Source organism: Antennarius striatus, chromosome 1, assembly GCF_040054535.1.
Source record: "Antennarius striatus isolate MH-2024 chromosome 1, ASM4005453v1, whole genome shotgun sequence".
Classification (NCBI taxonomy): Eukaryota; Metazoa; Chordata; class Actinopteri; order Lophiiformes; family Antennariidae; genus Antennarius; species Antennarius striatus.
In genome coordinates this window covers 10877170-10901884 of record NC_090776.1, presented here as the reverse complement: position 1 = coordinate 10901884, position 24715 = coordinate 10877170, and the positions used below count along the sequence as shown (strand labels likewise).

The window sequence follows — 24715 nt, the reverse complement described above, 5'->3', positions numbered from 1 at the left end:
TGTTATTATGCTTCCTTTTTATGTTATGTGTATACTCATGTAATTATGTAACTTCTTGGTCGTGTCAGCTACTACTATACGTACTTACGTATTTTTCTTGTGAGCAGATGTTACACTGAATTTCCTTCGGGATTAATAAAGTATTTATTTCCTTGCTGCACAAACAAATGCATAACTTAAACTGACACTGTCAATTGTAATGTGTCTATGCCTCTATCTGCATGTGGTTTCTGTGTTTAAAAGAGAGACAAACAATCCAACAACCTTAGAAAAGCAACAAGCTTTTCATTAATGACATTGTATGTATCTGTCAGACAGACAGCAACAGACAGGAGCTGGGTTTATTTCACTGCTGGTGCGCATCCTACCTCCTGTCCTGACAAGAAGTCTGTGAAGCTACCTCAACACATTTAAAGAAACACACAAAAAAACACAAGTTGAAGCGAATATTTTTTAATCACAACTCGAGACATAAAAACATCAGTAGGATATAGATCAAGAGGTTGTTTATAGACTGATCATAAGTTTGAGTAATTACATATGCATCCAGGATATTCTTCGAGTAACCAATACCTTTTATGGAAAAAAAATATGAAAAGGCAAGCGGCCACTATCATCACTAGATTTGTCACAGAGAACCCAGGCAGATAAATGATTATGGAATCACTCCTTTCCATTCTTGACATGCAGACACAGAATTGACTGAAATTTTCCCCAGACAAAGTTGCTCCTCAGCCCCAAGCTTTGGCCTAATACACTGAATTAAGTGACCGTGGGAATCCTGAGAAACAGCTGAAAGCCATTGTCCATAATTTGTGTTGATACACCTACAAATGGCTGATAATCACATTTAAATTATTTAGTTCATATTTCTCACAGAATGTGAGCTGAAATTAACAGATGAGATAGTGAAACAGATATTATTGGTGGTGACAAATTTAGCCCCAACTGAAAGTGTTAAGGCTGGTACAACCACATTTTTTTGAGAGAACCAACATTTCTAATGTATGAAGCATTATGACGGCAGTGCCAAAATTGAGGGCAATTAGTCCAGTCCATTGTCATTACTTTCATTATTATAAGGGTCTCACCTCTAGAAACACTTACATTGCTGAATTGTCATTGAATTTAAGAATTAATTTTTGTAAAATGATGAAAAATTGATTTTTTTGACCAGTTGAAGACCATCTGAGCGTCTGGAACTTTGAAGTTTCTAGCTGAAAATATGAAGGATAGGGACAAATGAGGAAATTTTTAGTGAAAAATGTTAAATATTTAAGGAAATATTAAAGATATGAAAAATCTAAATAGATACAGCCATGTCCTAAGCAAAAAAATGTGAGAAGTTAAAGTATGCATACTGGAATGCAAAAATACGCATAACAATACTGAATATAATCATACAGTAGTTTAATAATCAAAATAAAGATGCACCCAGACATAGATAGATAGATAGATAGATAGATAGATAGATAGATAGATAGATAGATAGATAGATAGATAGATAGATAGATAGATACTTTATTAATCCCGGAGGAAATTGTATTGGCCAACTCATAATGATCAAACACAGCTGGTATCTTCAGAGCTTAAGAGATGGCAAGATATCGTACAGTATGTGTGTGTGTGTATGTGTGTGTATGTGTGTGTGTGTGTGTGTGTGTGTGTGTATGTGTGTGTGTGTGTGTGTGTGTGTGTGTGTGTGTGTGTGTGTGTGCGTGCGCACGCGCATGTGTCTGTATTTAGAGAGTCACAGAGAGAGAGTTGATTCTGAATCATTAGAATCTATCTTGTTCTTGTTTGAACTGTAAAGTTTGTCTGGGTCATTGTGGCAAGTCATACTTTGGTTAAACAAATCATTTCAAATGTCAGGAGTAGGTTTCCAGGGTCAAGGAATTATGAGTGATTATGTAGTTTGACCTGAGGTAGAATCCAATCAAACAACATCCTTATGCTGATGACATTCCTCTGGTTATTATTTATGGTGCTTTTTTTTTGACACAATCTGAAAACTATCTTATGATCATTCCAATTTTAGTGACTTTGGCATTGACTGAGGAACACGTTCTCTCTCTGCCCTCTCAAAAGCCCTCAATTAAAAAAGTCCTTGGAAATGGCCTCTACAAAGTTGGGTGCTGACATGAGGATCCCAATAGTACAGAAGATAGTGAAGAGTGAGAAAACCACGAGACAAAGCCTGTCTATGACTGATGCAGCAAATTTCCACTCATTGCACACAGACTTGTCCTTGTCTTGGTCTGGAAAATGTTTGCCAATATGACGTATCTCATCCAGGATCTTAGCCAGCTCTGACTCTATGCTGCCCACTGAACAGCTGTGACTCGTGGGGAGGAGAACCTCGTCCTCACTTGTTCGTCCGACCGGCTGTCCATATCGGCCCCCAGAGTCAGGTGACGCAGCAGTTGTGGAGTAATGAAGGCTCTCCAGCCACTGCATGCCATTGGTGGATTGGGAGGCTGGGGCACCAGGACTGAGTTCCATGCTGGTTGGGCTACTCTGCTGAGCCTTGTTGTGAGAGGCTGAACGCACTCGGTCCTCACCAGGACGCCTCATGCGCAATAACCAGGCACACCATTCCAGCAGGATCACACGGGTCTTTGGAATCAATAATGAACAAGTCAGTCCTCTTACTTGGAAAAACCAAACCAGTCCAATTTGATATTTTAATTGCTACTGTTAGGTTGGGGTTTTAAGGAAATGACTGAAGTTAGGATAAAGATTAAATTCACAGACAGTTGTGTACCACAAAATGATACTCACCCACTTAGGCATCTTACTCCCATCAGGGTCGTGGTGGTGGTATCGTAAGACCAAAACTGTGGCAATCACGGAGAAACCAACAATGACCATGGTGGTGGCAAAGTACTGGGCTACGATAAGAATTGATAGATTTATACTATGTTATTACAACATTATATCTTTGCTCAAGCAGGAGCACAGAAAACACAAGAACATGAAAGGATTCAGCAAAAAGAGCAGAATGTCCAAGAGCGCTTAGCTAATTCCTTACCTAATCACTAGACTCATAGCACACATGTCAGAGAAAATCAAATAACTGTCACATCTCGGGTCTAATAGTTTCTGTTTGTTTTCTTTCTGCTCATATATCATGTGATTTCAGGTTCTATCTTCATTTGCAATCGGTTCATTCCCTGCACCTGCCGTCTCTCTACACACCTGCAGCCACTCCCCAATTTGTTTCCACACTTCAAAAATTGATTACAGGGGTCTCAACAAAATACTTGTCAAGAATCGGTATCCACTTCCACTCATCTCGTCCGCCCATGAGGTCTTGCAGGAGGCAACCATTTTCACAAAGTACGCTTATCATCTTGTTGGCTTCAGGGAAGGGGATGAGTGGCAGACGGCCTTCAATACTCCAAGTGGACATTATGAATATTTGGTTATGCCTTTTGGTCTTACTAATGCACCTGCTGTATTTCAATGTCTGGTTAACGATGTGTTGCGGGATTTTCTTAACATCTTTGTATTCGTGTATCTGGATGACATTCTCATTCTCAGTCCAGACAGCATCATGTTGTTCATGTACGGCAGGTATTGCAACGTCTGTTGGACAATCAGCTTTTTGTTAAGGTAGAGAAGTGCGAGTTCCATGTCTCTGAGGTCTCATTCCTGGGATTCATCATCGGTGTCGGGAGAATTTCCATGGACCCAGCCAAGACCTCAGCGGTTATTCCCTGGCCCACTCCTGCTTCCCGGAAGGATCTACAATGGTTCCTAGGGTTTGTTAACTTTTATTGAAGATTCATTCGAAACTACTGTTTGGTAGCTGCCCTGCTTACAGCCCTCACCTCCCAGAAGTTCCTCTTCAGGTGGTCTCAAGCCGCAGAGGAGGCTTTTGGGGAGTTGAAGGCCAGATTTGCCTCTGCTCCTATTTTGACTCTTCCAGGCCCCAATCAGCAGTTCATCGTGGAGGTGGATGCCTCAGATTCCGGAGTGGGAGCGGTTCTTTCTCAGTGGTCAGCCGAGGACTACAAAATCCATCCCTGTGCCCTCTTCTCCCACAAGTTGTCACCCGCAGAGAGAAATTATGATATCAGTAACCGGGAACTGCTTGCTGTAAAACTGGCACTCGAGGAGTGGAGGCACTGGTTGGAAGGGGCAGAACAGCAGTTCATTCTTTGGACTGACCATAAGAATTTGGAGTACATTCGGTCTGCCAAGAGACTTAACTCTCAGCAGGCCAGGTGTGCTTTATTTTTTAACCAGTCAATTTTTGTCTTTCCTACTGACCAGGATCAAAGAACATTAAACCTGATGCCCTCTCCCGCGAGTTCCAGTCGGACAATTCCCCAGCCTCGCCCAAAGAAATTCTTCCTGCTTCCTGTGTCATTGGTGCCATTACCAGATTGTACCTTCATTTGCAATCGGTTCATTCCCTGCACCTGCCGTCTCTTTACACACCTGCAGCCACTCCCCAATTTGTTTCCACACTTCAAAAGCCAGCTCAGCCTTCTGCTCTCTGCCAAATTGTGTAGTGTTCGCCCTGACTCTCCAGCCTTTGATTCCTGCCTGTTGTTCTGATTCCTGTTATTGACCCAGCCTGTTCCCAGACCCTGCCTTTCGTCGACCCCTTTTCGGATTTGTCTGCCTGGTTTTTTGATTGCCTTCCTTTGTATGACCCCGTCTGGTTTTTGGACTCTGCTTGTTCATTTTTCGTTTGGTTTGTTGGACTGATTACCTGGTACGTGACCCCTGCCTGTATTATTAAACCTGTTCTAAGACTTCACTTGCCCGCTACTCTGTCGTGCTTTTGGGTTCCCCTTGCCAGTCGTGTTCGACCCCTTGACAGAACAATCTGGCCAAAATGAACCCAGCCAATAGTGACCCTGCTCAACAAAACCCTGCATCTGAACGCAATCTGAACCAGCATTATGACTATCACCTCCAGTTTCTAGCCTAGGTCATTCACCCTACGACCACGCGCCAAGATCGCAGTATGGACCTTCTCCAGGTACATCTTGCTGCATTTACAGCGGCACTACCCGGTCACCCAGTTCCCTCTGCTGTCCCCGAATCTCATGCTCGGTCAACGACTGGTTCGGAGGCTCGGATTCTGCCAACGGAACGCTGTTCCTGGGGACCACTTAGTGGGGACCGCTGAGTGGGCGCGGGAGTCGCCTGTCTGTGCCTCTGTCCAGTCCTTCTCCGCCGAGTTTCGAAAGGTCTTCGATCATGTGACTCCTGGGAGAGAGGCAGCCGGGGGTCTGTTGTACTTATCCCAAAGGGGAAGATCTCTGGTGGATTACTCTATAGTTCCGCACCATGGCAGCGGAGAGTGACTGGAACCCCGCCTCTCTGTTGGACGTTTTTTATGACAGGTTGGCAGACCGTATAAAACAAATTAGCGATGCGGGATCCTCCTGCGGATCTGGACTCTCTCCTCGCTCTGGCCACTCGCATTGATATCCATTTCCGGAGAGAAGGGAGAGAGCTTGTCATCCCGAAGCAGTCCGGATGTTAGCATCTGCCACTACTTCTTCACCATCTTCCCTGCAGCCAGAGGAGGACGTACATAGAGATCAGATGGAGCCCATGCAACTAGGTTGGGCTTGTCTGTCTCCAGCAGAGAGAGAGCCTCGCCTGCGGGGAAATCTCTGCCTTTACTGTGGTCAGTCCGGCCATTTTGCTTCTTCCTGTCCGGAAAAAGGCAGGGCTCACCAGTTAAGCAGAGGGCGCTGGTGAGCCAGACAACAAACTTCAGTGTGCCCTGTCGACCAGTGCTGCACGCCCTACTTCGATGCGTCGGTCAAGAGATCAAGGTAGGTGTGTTAATTGACTCTGGGCCGACTCTAATCTGATTGACATTTCTCTAGTCACACAAGTCATGTGACTAGAGAAATGGGGTCTAACACGACTGGCAACTTGTGTTGCCAGTCGTGTGCGACCCCTTGACAAAAACACGTCATCGTTTCTGACATGATGAGGCACACTCTTAAAACGGACAATTCAATACTGAATGGCTGCTTAACCTTAACCTGCAAGATGGAGTCCTGATGAAATATGTTTCACCAATCTTCTCTATTGATGGCAGTTGGGACACCTAGCAATGGCTTTTATCTAAAAATCCTGGCTTACCTATTAAAGGCACAGAGTCTGATGTGGCAGGCATAATCTCTGCAACTAGCAGCATAAAGACAGTGAGGGAGAGCAGAACGGTGATGCCTGCAAGGGAGACCAAAATTCAGTTTTCATAAGGATTCTGAATGGTATTTAAATGAGTAATGACAGAGTTGAATTATGCTTTAGTGATCTGCCACAACTTGAGCTGGAAGTTATGTTGCTAAAATATATGATCAAATGTGCATTTTACCCTTAGAAATAATAAATATGCATTCATAATGCTTCATATTCTTATATTAAAACCTCAACCACTAAAATGTGGACAGGATGTGAAAACTCTGGGTGTTGGCAGATCCCTTTCAGATATGGGCTGATGGCTTACCCACTACTTTCCTCTGTCTCAAGTAAACAGTAAGTTCATTCCCACATAGATTGTTCCCAAATAGCTTCACATTTCATTACATACTGTATTTATAGGTTTTAGGTATTTTTAGGTATTTAGGTATTTGGTAAATACCTAAAGAGGGTTGACATTGTTGCCTTTATTTGTCATACCAGCCAGTAAAAATGTAATCATTAAGTCTCTATAAAACACAGTTTACAGATCATGTTGTTCATGTTTATGCTGCTTGCGTTTTTGTCTGTGAATCAATTCTAAATACAAATTGCAGAGACTGTGGGAGAATCACATCATATCATATTCCTGTTGACCCATTTGAGCATTTTACAAATCACAATTACAACAGCACAGTTTTACTGAAAGTCGATACACAACACAAGGTCATTGAGTGAGTGGGTCTGCTTATGTCTAACAGCACATCTGTTGACTCAGACGCACACACAAACATTGTCATAGTTTAAGTCTTGACATGTGCCGTGAACTTCAGGGGGCGGCAGTAGCTCAGTCGGTAGAGCAGGTCGTCCGATGATCAAAGACCGGCGGTTCGATTCCCGCTCCCAACTATTGATTCTTGGAGTATGAGATGGCAGTGGGAGGTGCCAGCTCACCTCGTGAGACCTGCCGAGATGCCCTTGAGAAAGGCACCATCCTCTCCACAAGCTGCTCATTTGGGGCGCTCCAAAGATGGGGCTGCCCGTCACTGAGCCTTCCTGTATATACTGCATTCCTACAGGCCCCTTGTGTGTGTGATTGTTTGTTTCAGGGGCCTGTACAAAAAAACATATATGCATGATTACTAACAATGAGTGAAAGCATAATAATTTCCCTACGGGGATCAATAAAGTGTATTTCTTGTTATTCTTCTAAAGCCTTCAATATATAATATCTGATATGTGAATATTTTGTGAGTTTCTGTCCAACGAAACAGTGGGAATGCACAAAAGCACACTCACGATGCTAAAACATTTGACTTTAAAGCACTGTTGGGTTAATGAAAGAAACTTGTCTTCCCTTCCAGCACCATCAAAGCACACAGCTGATAGTATTTACAACATGTCTGCATACTTTTTGCTTGAAATGGGCTCAAACATTCAAATTAGTGGTGACAATGGAGATTAGAGAAGTTTTCACTGCAAGTGAAGTCAGTGATTACCGGATCACTTCACAAGCCACACAGGAAATGGATTAATGGAGATACTCTTCTCAAGTAATTTCTCAGGAGAAAATTGGCTCGGATTTAGATTATATTAAATTTTTTATTTTCAGTTAACGGGTCTCGGTTTCTAAACCAATCTGGATGTAAAGCCTTTAATGGCCTCCATCAAGTAGGAACTCTTCTCTTGTGTCAGAGACTACAACTTTCCTTGGAAATTCTCAGGAAATATCATTACTGTAACTCAATTAAAAACACACACAAGTGGAGTGTGTTACAGATCAAAATACAAGATCTGTATCGGACACTATAGCTGATGTGTTTGTTCAGGCTTAGCAGATCTCAGTGAGTTTCAGAACACACTTCTTCTTCTTCTCCTTTCGGCTTTTCCCTTCAGGGGTTGCCACAGTGAATCAGTTGCCTCCATCTAACCCTGTCTTCTGCATCCTCTTCTCTCACACCGACTACCTTCATGTCCTCTTTCACTACATCCATAAACCTCCTCTTTGGTCTTCCTTTAGGCCTCCTGCCTGGCAGTTCAAAACTCAGCATCCTTCTATCAATATATTCACTATCTTTCCTGTGGACATGTCCAAACCATCTAAGTCTAGCCTCTCTGACTTTATCTCCAAAACCTCTAACATGTGCTGTCCCTCTGATGTACTCATTCCTGATCCTATACATCCTGGTCACTCGCAAAGAACCTCAGCATCTTCATCTCTGCTACCTCCAGCTGTCTCCTGTCCTTTCCTCAGTGACATTATCTCTAGACCAAACAACATCGCTGGTCTCACCACAGTTTTTTACACCTTTCCTTTCATTTTAACTGAAACTGTTCCATCACACATCACACCTAGCATTCTTCTCCACTCGTACCATCCTGCCTGTATACGTTTCTTCACCTTTTTTACGCACCCTCCATTGCTCTCGACTGTTGATCCTAAGTACTTAAAATCCTCCACCTTCTTGATCTCTTCTCCCTGTAACCTCACTCTTCCACTTGGGTCCCCCTCATTCACACACATGTACTCTGTCTTACTGCAGCTAACCTTCTTTCCTCTCCTTTCCAGGACAAACATCCACCTCTGTAGCTTCTCCTCCACCTTTTCCCTGCTCTCACTGCTGATCACAATGTCATCTGCAAACATCATAGTCCATGAAGATTCCTGTCTAACCTCATCTGTCAGCCTGTCCATCACCATGGCAAACAAGAAGGGGTTCAGAGCTGAACAGAAGTGAACTGAAAATGTTCACTTCTGCCCTTAGTCTAGCTTCCATTACGTTTTCCCATAACTTATTGTATGGCTCATCAGCTTTATTCCTCTGTAGTTGCCACAACTCTACACGTCTCCCTTGTTCTTAAAAATGGGCACCAGCACACTTCTCCTCCATTCTTCGGGCATCTTCTCACTGTCTAAGATCCTGTTGAACAACCCAGTCAGAAACTCTACTGCCACCTCTCCTAGACACTTCCAAACCTCTACAGGTATATCATCAGGACCGACTGCCTTTCCACTCTTCATCCTCTTCAGTGCCCTCCTCACTTCATCCTGACTAATCTTTGCTACTTCCTGGTCCACAGCAGTCACCTTTTCTAGTCTTTGTTCTCTCTCATTTTCCTTGTTCATCAACTCTGTCCATCTTCCCATCACACTACTGGCTCCTGTAAATAGACTTCCATCCCTATCCTTAATCACCCTAACCTGCTGCACGTCCTTCCCATCTGTCTCTCTGTTTTGCCAACCTGTAGAGATCAGTCTCTCCCTCCTTACTGTCAAACCTAGCATACAAGTCATCATAAGCCCCTTGTTTGGCCTTTGCTACCTCTACCTTCACGGTACGCTGCATCTCCCTGTACTCCTGTCTATTCTCCTCAGTCCTCTCAGTGTCCAATTTCTTTTTAGCCAACCTCTTTCTCTGTATACACTCCTGTACCTCCTCATTCCACCACCAAGTCTCCTTATCTACATTCCTTCCAGATGACACACCAAGTACTGTCTTACCTGCCTCCCTGATCACATTAGCTGTAGTTGTCCAGTCATCTGGCAGCACTTTCTGACCACCCAGAGCCTGTCTTAACTCCATCCTAAAAGTCATGCAACACTCTTCCCTTTTCAGCTTCCACAACTTTGTCCTCCTCTCTGTCTTTGTCCTCTTCATCTTCCTCACCACCAGAGTCATCCTACAGTCCACCATCCTATGCTGTTTGGCTACACTCTTGCCTACCACTACTTTACAGTCACTGATCTCCTTCACTGATCTCCATAAGATGTGGTCTACCTGTGTGCTCCTACCACCACTCTTATAGGTCACCGTATGCTCCTGCCTCTTCTGGAAGAAAGTATTCACTATAGCCATTTCCATCCTTTTTGCAAAATCAACTACCATCTGTCCTTGTGGGTTCCTCTCCTGGATACCAAACCTGCCCATCACCTCCTCATCACCTCTGTTACCTGCACCAACATGTCCATTGAAGTCTGCACCAATGACAACTCTCTCACTTCTAGGTATGCTCTGCATCACTTCATCAAAGTCCAGCCAGAATTTCTCCTTCTCCTCCATCTCACATCCTACCTGTGGAACATACCCACTAACAACATTGAACATCACACCATCGATTTCTATCTTCATACTCATCACTCACAGTCCTAACAAACTCCTCCTTCACGATAACTCCTACTCTATTTCTCTTCCCATCTACACCATGATAGGACAACTTGAACCCTGCTCCTAAACTTCCAGCCTTGCTACCTTTCCACCTGGTCTCCTGGACACACAGTATGTCTACCTTCCTCCTCTGCATCATGTCAACCACCTCACTACCTTTTCCTGTCATAGTTCCAACATTCAACGTCCCTAATCTCAGTCCTATACTCTTGGCGTTCCTCTTCTCTCTCTTCTTACGTGCACACTTTCCTCCTTTCCTTCTTCGACCAACAGTAGTCCAATTTCCACCGGCGCCCTGTAGGTCAACAGCGGCGATGGCGGCCATTGTTAACCCGTGCCTCGGCCGATCCGGTATTGTAGTCATAGGTTTGATTTGTTTTAGAACACAGTTTTAGAACACAGTTAAATTTTTAGCACTGAGTTGCACAACAGTTTTGTTTGTCAACATCTCACTATGCAATAACGAAATGTTGCATCATTCAGTCAGGATTAAAAGTGATTAAATGTGTCTGCTCATTAATGCCAGTAGTCCGAAACTGTGTGTGTTTGTGTATGTGTGCGTGTATGTGTGCGTGCGTGCGTGTGTGTGTGTGTTTGTGTGTGCGTGTGTGTCAGTGATGTGCGGTCAGCGGAGGCAGGTGAGGCACGGCCGAGCCTAACCATGGATTGCACAATGGCTCAACTAGGTGTGCTGGCATGCTATACAGTGAGACTGTGATGCTATCTATATGTCGCTATTAAAATTTCTCTATGAACTAAATTCCCATAATTTAGCTAATGTATAATGTACAATGTTTTGTTTTTTTTGTCAAAAACTGTATGTGTGTAACGTTTTTCTTGAGTTGAGTGGTCCTGAAACCTCTGGGAAAAGGCATGAAGTGAGGCACGCAGTTCTCCTGCCTCGTGGTGGGGGGCGCTGGTGATCCCAGGGATTCGGGCCAAGGAGTCTTCTCCGGCCGTGGAAGAAGTGACAGCAAGCTACGATCTACAGTCAAGTGCAGCCATTCATTTATTTTCCGCTCACCTTGCCTTACTATAAAATTGGAGGATTGCATTTATCAACTCAACATTTTTTCGATGCTTTTGTTCAGAAGGAGCTGTGCATGGACTTCATAAGTAAACGTAACATATAAACAAACGTGTAAGAAACAACATTTTTTAATCAAATGTGCTTATTGTGTGTTAGATTTTGTGTAAATAATTGTGCTTTGAGACTTTAGAAATGACCTCTTACTAATTAAATGGTGAATAAGCTAAACTGTAGATTCATATTTTTGTAATTATGTTGAAATCAGTGCCTCACCAGCCATGAACCTCACTGCACGTCACTTGTGTGTGTGTGTGTGTGGCCTGTATCAAACCCAGTGAAATCTTCTCTCCAGAGTCTGCAGGCAGAAGGAAGACGAGCAGGGCCAGAGTGGAGATCAGAATGCATGGGAGGAGCAGGTTGAGGCCGTAGAAGACGGTCCGCCTCCGCATCACGATGGTGTAGGTGATATCAGGATATGTCTCTTTGCAGCAATCGTACGAACGCTGGTTTATCCGTCCTGGAATTTCTGTGAGACAAAAAAAACCCCACAACCTTCTCTAGCAGGCATAGAATAAAACATTATGGGGAAATTAGCATTTCAGTGACAAAGACCAAAAGTGTCATTTAGATAGATAGATAGATACTTTATTAATCCCGGAGGAAATTGCATATATGAAATGCATCATAAATTGCATTTATGATGCAATCCAAGGACGCAACTAGCTCCTCTTACCGACAAGATCCCACTCTCCGTTGGGAGTGTAGCTGGTGATATCTGCTTCCATCATCTTCAGGTCCAGAGAAAAGCCTCCATGTGTCCAGGAGCCAAACTTCAGCTCACACCTCTGGACATCAAAAGGGAACCAGCGCACATCTATGTAGCAGATACTCTTGAAGATTCCTGTTGTGGTGAGAAATATGGAAAGAGCAACATGAATGTCAGAAAGATTTCTGTGTCACCCGTAAGCAATTACTGAAGAGAGAAAACAGAAATGGAAGCAGCTGTGTGTGGATCACTGATGGAGAATAACTTTGGAAGAAAGGCAAGGGGAGGAAGATTAAAAAGAAAGATGACAGCTCTTAAATGTTAGAGAGGCAGCAAGGGAAGTTTTACTCTGAGATATGGAGTCCAGGTGCCATCTATCCTAACAGAGGTTAAAGAAATGAAACTGAACAGTGATTCTTGAGGACAGGCAGGCACAAATCTAATTTACATCCATTTCTCTGAAAGACATCAGTAAAAAAAAAAAGCCCTCCTCTGTCAGCGCCATAAAGATCATAAATGTCAGCAGTGAACAGAGGTGGGCAGCAGATGAGTAGATTATTATTCAGTCCAGTGAATCTCAGTGTCAAACTGAACACATCTATAACAGCCATGCAGGCCATATTTGCATACAACTTCACCTGATCGGTCATGTTTTCGACAAACAGGTATACATTATTGGTTTGAAACGTAGGATTGGCAGATTCTAAATTTTCTTCTGTGCCAAGCAAAGATGGCAATTTATCTGAGCAGGAAAAAAAAGGTTGAAGGTTCGTCTGACTGCAGTGCAAAAGCCATTTTAAGAAGAATGTGTCAAAGCAAGAATCTGAATCAATTTGAACTATTTCAGAGTTATGAATGATTTAGACACTTGTATTAGTCATTGTTTTTTTTATTTCACGTATATTTTGCTTATGTTCCTACATTTCATATAATTTGTTTTTGAAATGTGAGTTCTTCTTTGAGTGAATCTCTTTTGGGTTTTGTTTCAACGTGACTATCTTGTATTTCCACTTTTATGAATAAACGTGACTTTAAAAATCAGATGTTCTTCTTTTCCTTTGCTCAAAAGGTAAGCTACATGTTACATGCTACAGGCTACCTGCTACAGTATCAAACAGTGGATTGTCAATATTAACAGCTGATTTTGGCTGCTGTTTCGTGTGCTTAAAAACTGGTTTAGAGTTCCTTGAAGTGTTGTCTTCTTCACCTCAAGGACTAAATTAGAAGTATATCTTCCTCTAAACTAATCTGAATTCAAAGCAACAGTTTTCTAGTGATTTTAAGAGTCCAATACAGATGTTAAGTTGAGTGAAATGACTTAAATTCTATTGTTAATGTTTCCGTGTATTTAAAAAAAAAAGATTTTAAAGTAATAATAATGGGACATACAATAATAATGGGGGGCCCTGGTTTCTGGTTCGAGTCCACTCTGTGCAGCGTTTGCATGTTCTCCCCATGTCTGTGTGGGTTCTGTCCGGGTTCTCCGGCTTCCTCCCACATCCAGAAAAAAATGTTTGTTGTATTTTATCCTGTTTTTATGTCCTGTTGTTGTTTCTGGTAAGTCCTAGGGAATAGAACGTCTGTCTTTACAGTAATGGCATTTAAATGACCTCAAATAGTGATTATACATTGAAATTTGATAAATGATAACTTGTATAACTTATAAATATATAATTATAAATTAATACATTTATAATAATTTATCAACAATTCTGCTTACCAACATCTTCTCAGAATCAATTGTGTTCGTCGGTTTAGCACTACCTGTATAAGGACAAATCTGTCTATGCAATTTCCTCCGGGATTAATAAAGTATCTATCTATCTAGAACCACAACCTACCATCTAAAGTAAATGGGACAACATTTTACTTGTTCAGATAGTGAGATGATCTCAACCAGTGGTTTCATAACGCACATACTCTCTGTTCGTAACACACTTTCCAGGTGATTCCTTTATTTTATGTACGAGGGATTTTGATAGAACATTTGGAAGAAATTAATTAAATAGGTTTTGAATAATCAGCGGAATATAATGTCAGAAAAAAGGGTGGAGATTTGTGATGTAAAATTGCATCAGTTTGTTACATAAAATTTCCTTTTGTATCCGTGTCTCACCGTCACCGAAAACACAGGATCTCTACAAAAAGATGTATGTTCCCATAACTACATGTCATTAACATCATATTCTTGATTATTGGAAGATGATTAAGAGCTGGGACCATTTTTCATTCTATTTTCAAAAGCTCTAACTCTAACTGGCTCCCAAACTCTTTCAAGAAGAGATGCTTTAAATTATACAGAATGTTAAAGCAATTCCTTTTCTCAGCACTTTCTGTTAACCATTTGTTTTACTTTTTACATAGAAATAGGGCACCTTTCCAATTATTTAATTAAATTACAATGTCTTTACAGATGTTTATGGAAGCTTTTCTGTGTGAGGGATTAGTGATATTCAAACTCTTACCTGGAGGTAAATAGGAGCACGTGCCTGAAGAGTTGACCAAGATATTGGTGTGGAAGGAAGCATCAAATCTTTCATCAGCGCTATTGACAACATGGAGTTACATGACTTATTACGATTGAGTTATCCATCCATCCATCCATCCATCCATCCTTCTTCAACCACTTAATCTGGAGCCGAGTTGCAAAAGCCAGCAGGGATGCCCATACTCCCTTCTGCCCAGCTCTTTCAGCACAATCCCGAGGCGTTCCCAGGCCAGCCGAGAGACATAGTCTCTCCAGCGTGTCCTCCCAGTAGGACATGCCTAGGGAAGGGTCCAGGAGGCATCCGATACAAACAAACTCCCAGGAACCCTCAAGCACTCGATGGAGAGTGTAGAGCTGGTCCAGTGTTTAGCAATTGGGTTGAAAATCACAATGTTCCTCCTGAATCCGAACTTCGACCAATGGTCTAATCCTCCTCTCCATTACCCATACAGGGAGGATGAGGGTTGTGATCCCATATAGTTGGAGCACACCCTTTCTTGAAAAGAGCACCACCAGCCCGATTTGCCAGTCCAGAGGTACTGTCCTCCAACTCTCAAGTTACAGAGACGGGTCAACTAAGACAATCCCAGCACATCCCTTACTTCAGGCGTTTACCATCCAGTTCAGGGGTTGCCAACACGACAGACACGTTGTGACCACAGATTCCAGCAGCTGCCTTGACTAATGGTGGTGGAGAACATGGTCACCTCTGACTCAATATCCCCAGCCTCCCTGCGGAATCTGGGAGAAGCTCTTCCAGAGGTGGGAGTTGAAGACCTCGCTGACAGATTTTTCCAACAGACGTTTGGGCCTGCCCAGTCTGCTTGCCATCGGATCCAACTTATCACCAGGTGGTGATAAACTGTCACTTGACAACTCCACACCTCTCTTCACCAAAGTGTGCAAGACACACAATCGCAGGTCTGATGATACAACAATCAAATCGATCATTGACCTTCGACCTAGAGTGTCCTAGAGCTATGTGCACGTATGGACATCCCTGCGCTCGAACAACGTGTTGGTTATTAACAAACTGCAACTAGCACGGAAGTCCATGAACAGAATACCACTCGTGTTCAGAATGGGGAGGTTGTTCATCCCAATCACCCCATTCAAGTGATATTGTGACCATTGAGTTATTTGCAACCAAAGCACAGCTTTAGTGGAAAGCATCCTGATACAGCCAGACATGGACTCACACAAGTGAGCGTTTATTTATTATTCAATAGGCTGCAATATGCATTTAGATGATCTGAACAGAAGTGTTGTCGAATACAAATGTCTCATTATGGCATCAGGTATGTAGCACACAAGGAGTAGCAACTGATGCCATATTTCCCTGGAGACTGTTATTCAGCGGCCACTCTCATTGTCCCTGTAACCTAAAATCTTTCCCATATATAAATAAACTCCTCTGATGTTGACCTGCAAATGACCAGAAAGTGAAAGAGTTGCTCAGAAACATAACTTGTAGGATCTCTTAATTCAAAGCTCCCCAGATCAAGGCTTTAGTGCCTGAGACTATGATAAATGAAGAAAAATATTATTTGTTAAGAGTGTGCTCCCATCTGAAGACCAACTTACCAAACAGCCCACACTGTTTGAGACAAGGTAATGTTTATCATAACTTTTCACCATGTTTCTAAATTACAAGACAACATTAATTTTACATAGACTGCTCTTCTGGGGCTGCGGTGATGGATTTGTTGAAAAATGAGAAATAGAAACCGGAATATTTCTGCACATATTGACATATAGCCTCCTGAATTTCATTTCATTAACGAGTCTTGTTTTTAGCTCAAGAAGATTTATCCCTCTGCTGGAAATAAATAACATGTTTTGATGAATTTGGATTTCCCAAAAATATTGCCAATAAATAAACATTATAACACCATAGAGTTTGGATGTCATCCATCATATAATGGCCACAAAATAAATTTAGCAGTGTAGTTGTGGATTTAGGGATATGAAATCAGATGGTAAAGAGAAATTTTAAAAGTGAGCCACTCAAGAGTAAATTTTAGTTTAAATATTCAAAATTCAGAAGGTTTTTTGGCTGAATCCACTAAAAAAATGCACTCCATATCATAATACAATATACAAAATCAATTGTCCGGATACTGTAATTTATTATCACATGTATAGTCCAACATACATAGTAAGAAAGAAACCCTACCTGTTATATAGCAGAATGTCTGGCTTCCAAATGAGATCGTAAGGTAATCTCACAGCGTTCACGTCTCCATACTGTGATGGATCCCACTGGAGGTAATTATCGTACCAGTACTGTGGAGACAACAAACATAATGTATATTTCATGTTTGTCATGGGTCTTGAACATTTCTTTTGAGCCTGTTTGGGCTGCTGCATCTACATTTTGCCAGGAGTGTGAAAACTCAAGTTGAGAATTGCCTCTATGAACACCTCCCTCCCCCCTCGCGTTCAAGTGCCTTTTTCTTTGTCTGAACGTGCGCGCACTAGCAATTTGTCCGCAACTTTTTAAAGTTTCAGTAACTTCAAAACTGTGTATTTCTCTCTTATTTTTCCTCATGTTTGTCTCTCTAGTTAATAACTGATTTCTCTGAGCTGACTGCTTTCTCACTCAGCCGAACATGACTCTGTTGTTCATTAGGCAAACACTACATGGGCTTATCCTATTGAGAGCACCGGTAAACATCGCAAATAATTTAAAACACACAGTGTTTGCAAACGGGACAAAAATCAGTGTTGACGACAACAGATGTTTACAGACAGGATGTACGCTGGTTCTAGACAATCGTCACTGACAATGAGAGATCGCAGGGAGCAAAACTATCGCAGTATAAATGAAACATGGGAAAGATAAGCCAGTGTTTGAGTACTGTTTTATGGCTGGTGAGTATCATCCCTATTTTCCCTATTCTGCATTCACTAACCTACAGTGAGGAAAATGCAGGGATATTACATCCTGTAATGGATACAGAGTCAGTCACTTTTATCTCAGTCAGATTACTGGTTTAGCCTCAACTTCTCACGACACAGGGAGCAGGGGAAGTTAGCAAAATGTTGCGCTGCATTTACGTGTGTCGAAGGCTATGATGTAATTCTATGTTGACAGAAATGTTGATATGTAGGCCTAATGTAGTAATTTTCTAGAAGAAACGTCACTAAAAAGTGTTCTATAATTTTTTGTTTGTAAAGATGTTTAGCTATGAGTAAAATATCTGTCTATTTTTTCTTTTAAGTATTATTTTTTTATTTTGTGATTAATCTCCAGGGAGCCACAAGGGAGGCGCTAAAGAGCCGTGTGCTGTTCCGGAGACACGGGTGGCCGACCACCGGTCTAAAGCTTTTTAAACTTTTAGTAATTTTGTTATTACAGTATCTTCTTATTTTTCTCATGTTTTTCACTTTTGTTTCACTTTTGTACAATATAATTGTTAATTTTTCTGTGGTAAGCGTGGAGCTGCCCTCTCAGTCAGCTGAACGTGATTCGTAGCTCATTGTGTAAACCCAAGATGGCTGATTGAACTGAGACTAGCTGGTAAACATCGCAGAGGATTTGTGAAGAAAAAAACAGTATTTGCAAATGGGACAGAAATCAGTGGAGACGACAACAGATGATTACGGACAGGAGGTAATTAAAGATGTGTTTCCTGACCCTTTCACAGACAATGAGAAATCTCTTGCTAACGTGGAGATGGCCACGCCCTTGGGCATGTCAACCAATCAATATCGTGAATGACTCTGTCCAATCACAGAGCGCAATTTGTGACTTAAAAAAATAGCACTCAAGCAAAATCCGATCGTTTTGATTTGGTTCGGAACATGAATTCCTAAAATTCCAAATATTTTTTGGATGCAGGAAGCGTTTGTTTACCAGATTCTAGGGGTTGGTCGAGTTAGGGAGGACCACTATGTATATGTATAGACTTTAAAAATGTGATTTTCATAATAGGACCCCTTTAAAAATAGATTTATTTGTCATTTGGTGAAACAGTTTGTTTTCCTGCAATGGATTACCTGACAGGATGAATTCTAGTCGTACATGTTAAATATCAATTGAGACAACATAGATTATTTAACAACAAAAAAACTGACTTGACACTTGAGTTTTGTTGGAGACAAAACAACTGTCCAGGAAGACTCACATTTCTTTTTCTGCTGGACAAATATTTAATTACTTGTTCATATCTCAAGTGCTTCTGATAAAAGTGACAGCCAAATATGTGTATAATGTTTTGAGTTAAATAACACGCAAGGATTTAAGAATGTTAAAGAATATGAACACCACACACACACACACACACACACACACACACACACACACACACACACACACACACACACACACACACACAAATACAGACACATAATGATGTAGTTATTTTAAAAGGAATGACACAAATTCCTGAATCCTACATACAGAACTAACCTTCCCAGCTTCTGGTTGTATATTTTACAGAGAAATATGAGAGTGAGTGACATAAATTTGTGTCTAACCCAATACAAGAAATATTTCAATGAATGTCTCATTACTCCATGATGTAACTTTTAATTAAACTCACTTTTAATTAAACTCATCCACAACTTCAATGAAAAAGAAGAACAAGTAAAAATTAATCTGGTCTGGTATTACCAGAAAGAATATTCCAGAACAAATTTTGTTCTAGAAACCTTTTTTTGCAGTGTAATTATTAAACTTGGATTAATCAGCAACATGTCGTATGCATATACTGTACTTGTAAGCATTACATTGTACTAGTGATCATGTTTTGACAAGTCTTACCATCCGTAGCCAAATGTTGGTTGTTAGGACCTGGTTCTTCTCATCCTGTTAGAAAAGCATGACATTCATTGGGATCATTATTCAGGTATTACATTAAAGACACACATAAAACTATCTGTTCAAGATACCAGGTGCAGTGACAGCAATTAAAATCTGGATGGGTAGATGCATCCAATCATCTAAAACACAATGGTCTCCATTGTGTTTTATTGATGGATTATATTTGTTTAAACTGATCAGCCAGGGAGACGAATGGCTTGATGGGTAAACAAGACTGACTCATAACAAGAGAGGCAGAAAGCAGCACTCAATTCATAATCCAGTGTCAGCAACATTAGGTTGATATGCTTTCAGGGAAATCTGAAGACAAAAACTGAGGCAGGAGTTTTCAGCATTTACCTGCTTTTTTTTTTTTTTTTTTTTCTTTTACATTATTTTAATCATGGCACAGAACATATCATCAGCCTCAATGCAGTGATGTGATTCCACAGGCCTGGGCAGCGAAAGATGAGTTGTTGTGATTGGTCGAGATTTCCCACTTGACAGTAGCTTAAGAAATGCTGTCTTTTATATTTTAGACACGAAAAACCTTCATACTGCAAGTGGTTAGCAACATAGTTAGCTCAACAGCTAACAAACCATAGCTAGTTGATAGCTTCGTGGATAAAGAAGTTAATTTGATTATTGATTAAGATGTGACAAAGAGGTTAACTTCTTTTTCCTGTTCATTCTTAGGTTTTACATTTTAGATCATTTAGATGCTCACACCAGAAGGTTTAAGCAGTGATGGATTTTCAAGTGACTCCTTTGTGTGCTCCTCTTCAAATCAGTGCTCTACTCTTCTCCTCATTGGTATTTTTAACTGTGTTATCTCCTTCATTTCAATTAATTGTTTTTGTCCCCAAATTCCACAATGAATGTTAATTCTATTGTAATGTGTCATAATGTGGCTTGGTACTGTAATGTTGGAAATTGGTAGAGGAGTTATGACAATACAGCATAAACTGATTAGAAAGCACACATTACAACCATTAGAGACCGGTTACCTGACTTGTAAATTTTAAAAGTGCTTGTGAGTATCTCTCATTTACAAATTATCATCAATATGTAACTGTATCGATTCAGAGCTGCTGCAGTTTTTGTGTATCTGAGCCTTTTGTGTTTTTGCTGTAATTTGGTGGACAATAAATTAATGCATATTCGATAAATCTAAAAGTCTCAAACCTATTTATATCTGAAACTGTTGAAAATTGAAGTGAATTTGTATGAGGAAGTGGTTTTGCTATTTCTGTGAACTTTTTATTTTAGACATTTATTGTAATGCAGCCTCACTGAATCACACTTTGCATACTGAATTTGGAATTACAGGGATGTGTTCACTGACATCTTAATTTGATAAATAAAGTCTTTTAATAATATATCTTACTCATTTTCTGTTGTTCACTGTGTTTAATCCTAATATACATAGGATTAAACAATCATCAATCATCATAATAGCATATGATGATTGCCCACCAGCAATCATCATATGCTAGTAAATTATCAGCTTTTTATACACATTTGCATAGTTTTCATGGTGTTTCAATGGTGATCATTTCAATTAAATAAAGAGAAGATCATGAGCCCTGAAACAATGGTTTAAGACTGCAGGTGTGTGTAGGGTGTAGCCATGTTGTCAGGTGATGTGTTGTCACTACTTACCACATCCATTATCTGCATTAGGCTTAAACCAAAGTTAACAGTAAGAGTGTGGGAGTCATTTGAGATGGGTCGAACCAGTGGGTTGTAGCGACTCATCAGATCAACATACAGTCTGTGCTGGTCCGGCCCTTGAAGAGAAACTGAGGAGGAAGGAGAAACACTAATGAAAATATCTTTAGGAAAATGTCTCTAGATTCAACATCAAAATCACACATCCCAAAATCTACATCCTGCAGCACAAGCTTAAGCTTGATACTTGTCCTTTAATACAGAGAAGGTACCTTTTGAAATCAAAGGGGAAAAGTAGATCGCAATAATAATTTTGAATAAATAAAAGCAGATGATTATGTGCATTAGCACTAGTAGGATAGCACTGATAGATGGGGTGGCCGTGGCTCAGCAGTAGAGCAGACGTCTTGCACCAGACATCGCCCAGCCATCCGCAGCTCGATTCCCCCTCCCACCAGGAGAGTTTGTGAGCTGACGGTGGGAGGTGTCAGCTCACCTCCCAGCCACTGCCGAAGTGCCCTTGAGCAAGGCGCTGTCCCCCCTACAAGCTGCTCGTTTGGGGCGCAATCCCTCACGCACCACTTGTCACTCTGCCTCCCCCATCTTCTAGATGGATCTGTGTTTGTCAGCTCTGGATCCCTTTTTAATAACATACACTGACATGGACAACTCGTGATATTCCACCACTAAAAAAGAAATGTTTGCTATGCCCCCGGTGGAATGAATTATGGTCACACGGTGAAGTTGAACAGGCAAAATTATAGTGTTCACACAAGAACAGGTAACTTTCTTCATTCAGCAGGCCATTAATTAAAATAAGTCACACAATTCTGTTATCCACTGGCCTGAAATCTATTTTATGGATAATAATTACTTCGGTGGAGGTATATGAGAATAAATGAAAAATAAAAATATCTTGCAGATTCTCAGCTTCCACTCCACTTTATATCAGGTGACTCAGCAACCCATGATGTGACCTGTGCCCATGCAGAGGGTAGGTTATGTCCATCTATCCACCATTTTCTTGTAGATGAGACAATCGCAATTGTCTCCTCTACAGCTGCTTATCCACCTCGTAGGTTACAAGTCTGCTGGAGTCTACAGTATACCAGCCAGCTCCTGACAAAAGGTGGGGTACACCCTGGATAAGAAGCACGCTCATTGGAGGGCCATGTAGGTTCTGTCTCTCTACTGAAATCTCTTACTGAATATTTGGCAACATGTTTTTTATGCCTACGTTGTGGTATGAATGAGGCAGATATCCAAATACATGTCAAATGCCTAGAAATACTGTATCTACTCTTCATTTTAATATAGTCTTATTTCTACTTGTGAGTTATGAACATTTTTGGTCATGGTTACTCACTATTGCAATGACCATAACCCAATTATCTGAGACTTCCTAAAGGAAACCCATTATCCAAATGAAATGGAAAATATTTTGTTGTCTAGGATTCTCACAATTCCTCTGTTCCCTGCATCCGGTTCTTTCATGACTGAAAAAAATGGTTGAAAGCTCTTCTTTGTCCGTGAATGAATCCCCAGCAGATTTGCCCACCAGCAATCATCTATAATCAAATTTCACTTTGAGAATCAGTAAGATGACGTCAGTGTGTGTGTTACTGACCTGAAATACTTCCCAGTATATTACTGGCCACCAATCCACATGACAAACATTTCTGATATGTTGTCAAAGTGAGCTGTAGAAGAGGTCTTTCTACTGCTTTGTGAAATTAAACAGCCTGAGTAGTGTTGGGAACTTGTAATGTGCAAATAACAGGACGCTTCCTGTACAGCCAATTACTGATTACCACTAACACCCCCAAAATCAAAGTACAGTATTCAAAATTCAGAACAACTTTGAGTAAAACTAATTAAAGCATTTTTTTTAAAACCAGGGTGTGGTAATATGCTCTGTGTAGCTTCTAGACTGGAAACAGACAGCAGCATTGTGCAGGTCATGCAATGGGACATAAGAGTATCTGTAGAAACACACAGTATTAGGTGGAAGCAAAAATAAGTCAGATGTTGCTCTAGTTTCAAAAAGAGAAACCACTATTCAGGTTTTGAATTTTGAAGTCGGTGTGATTCTACAGTCCATTCAAACTCTCTCTCTCTCTCTCTCTCTCTCTCTCTCTCTCTCTCTCTCTCTCTCTCTCTCTCTCTCTCTCTCTCTCTCTCTCTCTCTCTCTCTCTCTCTCTCTCTCTCTCTCTCTCTCTCTCTCTCTCTCTCTGTCTCTCTCTCTCTCTCTCTCTCTCTCTCTGTCTCTCTCTCTCTCTCTCTCTCTCTCTCTCTCTCTCTCTGTCTCTGTCTCTCTCTCTCTCTCTCTCTCTCTCTCTCTCTCTCTCTCTCCAGTTGTACTTGTTTTTCCCACTGGAAGCACCTCCCACTCTGTTATTTCCATCATCTCCAGCTGAAACTCTCCAACTTATCTAACTAATACATTGTAAATGCAGCAAAAGCTCACTTGCTTTTCAGCCTTAACCTACAAAGCTTTTTCAGGTGTTGCATCATTGTGCACGTTTAATGCTTTTTCTGTGTTGAAAGTTTTAAGTTTTACAGATGCACCAGTTTCACCAAATACTGTACAAAGACACTTTTCTAAACTACTTGTTGCTCACATTCCAACCATTGCATTGTTAATACTTTGGATGTTGTACTTTGCATTAATAACCTACGACTTTTGTGAACTACTGTACATTAGACACAGCCTCTTTTTAATCAAGGATAACCGGCTGGGTGGCATCAAAAAAAAGTTTTGCACAGCATCATAGATATACAGGAATTTGGACCTCAAATGTTTGGCACAGCAGGTGTTGTTTCACTGGAGAAGCTTATCAACATAAACAAGAAGTTATTTAAAATCCACATGAATGAGACAATCTTATGCCTCTAGATGAAAATCCTCCTGAGGCGAGGAATTACCTATTCAAAAAAAAAAAGCATGCTGAGCTCCTACCTTCCATCGTTGATGCAGTGACCGCGAGAAAAAACAGAAGATCTTGCACATCCATGTTGAACCGAGCGTGGACTGAGGCGCGGAGGGTACTGTCGTGGGGGCCCCCTCTGAGGTAGGAGGGGTCCTCCTCTCAATGAAAAGCAGATGTTGGGATGGAGAGATTGGCTGCTGACACTGAACCCTGAGATCACAGTGAAGCATATCATTCAAACTTTGATGGGCAAAATCCCCTCAACGCACATGCGAATAAATTACAATACCTCTAGTGTTTTTGTATAGATGGTGACTGTGCGTTCCATTCAAGGTCCATCCATGTAAGCCTCCTGCTTGAGGGACTGTTGAGGGAGCTGCACAGCGTCCTAAAGCCCTGCAAACTCTCTTTGGTAAAGTACTGTATAGGGACATCTGCTGTCTCCTGAACAGAATTACAATTGTATTGATTGTTGTATTAATGAAGATGTCGACCATGTGGCACCTTTAAAGCCAGAAATTTGGTAAATTCAAAATAAAATGGTCAAATTTGCTATAATTCTGAATTTATTCACAAGAATTTGGACTATAGTGAATTTTCATCAATACTTCTTTGCCACACCAGCACATATTGCACACAGTACTGTAGAGAGTCAAATTTGTACTTCTCATATTTTATATACAGTCAAAAACAGTGA

The 24715-nt window shown here is 41.2% G+C and overlaps 1 protein-coding gene across 1 annotated transcript; it reads right to left on the bottom strand.

Moving 5' to 3' along the window:
* Positions 1 to 443: 443 nt before the first annotated feature.
* Positions 444 to 24374, bottom strand: LOC137595993 (neuronal acetylcholine receptor subunit alpha-7-like). Its single transcript, XM_068316384.1, has 11 exons — positions 24308 to 24374; positions 24048 to 24228; positions 21079 to 21218; positions 19378 to 19422; positions 16786 to 16895; positions 14587 to 14666; positions 12089 to 12256; positions 11687 to 11881; positions 6121 to 6207; positions 2782 to 2891; positions 444 to 2616 (listed from the first exon to the last, which is right to left on the bottom strand). The coding sequence occupies exons 2-11, from the start codon at positions 24100 to 24102 to the stop codon at positions 2092 to 2094; spliced, it is 1515 nt and encodes a 504-aa protein (XP_068172485.1). The 5' UTR covers positions 24103 to 24228; positions 24308 to 24374; the 3' UTR covers positions 444 to 2091.
* Positions 24375 to 24715: the final 341 nt, after the last annotated feature.